The sequence below is a fragment of the Equus przewalskii genome, chromosome 26 (genome assembly GCF_037783145.1).
Source record: "Equus przewalskii isolate Varuska chromosome 26, EquPr2, whole genome shotgun sequence".
Lineage (NCBI taxonomy): Eukaryota > Metazoa > Chordata > Mammalia > Perissodactyla > Equidae > Equus > Equus przewalskii.
Genome location: NC_091856.1, coordinates 26067903 through 26070877, shown reverse-complemented (window position 1 = coordinate 26070877; position 2975 = coordinate 26067903). Strand labels below are relative to the sequence as shown.

The following is a 2975-nucleotide window of genomic DNA, read 5'->3' as shown; positions in this document are numbered from 1 at the left end:
TTCTGATTCCTTTCAATCCTTTCTTGCTGCTCTTGTTAAAAAGTCAGTTCTCATTATTATTAGGGCTTATTTGAGTGTGATGCTTGTGTATATACAGTCACTTCTCAAGCTGTATCCTCAGCTCTCCTTCAAAAACTTGATTGCATTTACTCTTCCAGCTCCTTCTGAGCATCCTAGTTAGGCCTTGATAACCCAGCACCACATTCTACTCATCACCCACACCTGTGCCCACCTGAGAGCCCCAAGATGATGGATTCAGAGAAGACCTGCTAGTATATGTTTGAGAACAATGCAGGAAGAAAGAAGACTTCTTTATTTTTTGCAAGGAAAGATTTTCCCTGGGCTAATATCTGTTGCCAATCTCCTCGATTTTTTTTGCCTCCCCAAAACCCCATTACATGGTTATATATCCTACTTGTAAGTCCTCTGAGCTCTTCTATGTGAGCTGCCGCCACAGAATGACAATTAAAAGGTAGGTGGTGGTGTTCCACAATGTGAAATGAACCCAGGCCGCCAAAGAAGTGGGAGCAATGAACTTTAACCACTAGGCAATCAGGGCTGGCTCAAGAAGACATGTTTAAGGAAGTTATGATGTAAGCAAAACCAGAAAACATTGAAGAGGAAAGAAAAGAACAAGAAGGAAAAATTGGAGCACTTCCTCACCAAGACATTGATGTTCATTATATATATTTTTTCACTTATACTGGGAATAGTTTGTTGTATTTCCTCTCTCCTCCCTTTTTGTATTAGTGACTAACATTCGTACACTAAGTGCATAAATCAGAAATGTTTGGCCCGATGAATTTTTCCATATGTATACATGCATTGTAACTACCACCTGCATCAAGATATAGAAAATTTCCAGCACCCCAGAAGATTTCCTCACATCCCTTTATTAAAAGTAACTAAAATATTGAATAAACCAGCACATTTTCAAAAGGACTCCATTTCTACATATTCATGAAAGGTAGACAAGCACATATGAACCCATACTTTTAAGTAAGTTACGTTAGAAGCAATTGAAAGTTTATTGTGAGAATGCTAGCTTTTTAAAAATTGGAAATTCAATTTATGTAAAAAAAAATGTTCTGTGATACTATTTTCAGCTGCCTCTTTAACCTGATCCTGGAAAGCCAAGAGAAGAAAAGCAGGATTCTCTTGGAGGTGGTGAGATTGAAGGAGCTTCTTTCCTCACTACTGCTGGTTGCCATCCTCACAGCTGCCCTAACCTCACCAAGTCCTTTGCGTGTTGGAATAAGGGAACACATATTCTAAAAATCGTTAATAAAATGAAGAATCATTGAAGTTAATCTTGGTAATGAAAGCTTGTATATGCCAGCAGAGAGGGGCATGGGATAGGTCAACCTCCTGTGCTGTATGTGCAGCCAAGTTTCAACTGTACACTCAGAATGCCTGTCCAGGTTTAATAGTTTTCTGATTCATTTAAATGTGTAATTTTTACAGATTTACTGACTGTAAGTTAAAAAGCTTAACCCTATTAACAAATATTTCTAGGGCATGTTTCATATCTCTGTTCCTCAGGCTATAGATGAAGGGGTTCAGCAGGGGAGTGACTATCATATATATTACAGAAGCAATTATGTCTTTATCATTGGAGATGGATGAGGAGGAAAAAAAGTAAACACCTGCAATGGTCCCATAGTATAAAGACACCACAAAGAGATGGGAGCCACAAGTAGAAAAGGCTTTGCAGAATCTCTTGGTGGAGGGGACCCTAAGGACAGTGGTCCCTATCCAGATGTAAGAGCCCAATACACTAGTCAAAGGCAGGATGAAAAGCATTCCTCCCTCGGTGAAGATGACCAGCTCATTGAGGGAGATATCTGAGCAGCTTATCTTCAGGAGAGCAGGGAGGTCACAGAAGAAGTGGGGGATGGTATTGTCAGCACAGAAGGACAGTTGGACCAAGAGGAGGGTGTGCAACAAGGCATGTGCACCACAGAAGAACCAAGACCCAACTACTAATGAGACACACAGCTCCTCCCTCATGATGGTGCTGTAGTGCATTGGGTGACAAACTGCCACATACCTGTCATATGCCATCACTCCAAGAAGGAAGTTGTCAAGACAACCAAACAATATGAAAAAATACATCTGGGACATGCACCCTGTGAAGGGGATGGACTTGTGATTAATATGCATGTCCATCAACATTTTGGGGACAGTGACAGATGAGAAAGAGACATCTGTGAAGGCCAAGTGGCTGAGGAAATAGTACATGGGGGTGTGAAGGCGAGAGTCCAGCCTGATGAGCAGGATGATGAGCAGGTTCCCCAGCACCGTGGTCAGATACACGTCCAGGAAGAGGACAAAGAATATGCCCTGCTGCTCCGATGGGATGGGGAGCCCCAAGAGTAGGAACTCGGACACACTGCTCTGATTCTCAGGCCTCATACTGTGCTTTTTATGTTGGGGATGAAGAATATTGCAAATCTCAGCAATCTAGAAAAGATGATCAGGACCATTTTATTTCATACTGTAATTCTCTGGGAAAAGAATGAATTTTTATCTATACTCCTATTTATTTCTCAAATTTATGGATGCACGCATCTTCCCTCTATCCCAGTCTGGCTCCAGGAAAACATCACACCCAAAAGCAGCAAGCAAGACTTATGGTACAAAAGAAATAAGGTGTTCACTGTTGCACTCAACTATTGTTTATTGAACATTGAGTCTGAACATGGACCCATACTAAGGACTGAGATTGCTCCTGTGAAAAAGAAAAGCAAGGTCCCTCCCTCCTTTGAGCATATTTTTAATGAACATACCAAGAAAACCTACTACACAAAGACAGAGCCAAACAATAATAATTCACTGTGGCAGAAATAGCAGATGAGCCACAGCAAGCTGTTATGGGTTGTTTCTGCCTTGAAGTACAGTATCCCTCCCCCTTATCCGAAGTTTCAATTTCTGTGGTTTCAGTTACCCCTGGTAAACTTCAAACATCGTCTACT

The 2975-nt window shown here is 41.2% G+C and overlaps 1 protein-coding gene across 1 annotated transcript; it reads right to left on the bottom strand.

The window, feature by feature from the left end:
• Positions 1–1458: 1458 nt before the first annotated feature.
• On the bottom strand, positions 1459–2486 carry LOC103556017 (olfactory receptor 1J4-like). Its single transcript, XM_008527882.2, has one exon. The coding sequence runs from the start codon at positions 2413–2415 to the stop codon at positions 1459–1461; it is 957 nt and encodes a 318-aa protein (XP_008526104.2). The 5' UTR covers positions 2416–2486.
• Between the last annotated feature and the right edge of the window lie 489 nt (positions 2487–2975).

Bases quoted from the DNA above. Each gene is read 5' to 3' on its own strand.
- LOC103556017 (XM_008527882.2), bottom strand. From the start codon at position 2,415: ATGAGGCCTGAGAATCAGAGCAGTGTGTCCGAGTTCCTACTCTTGGGG.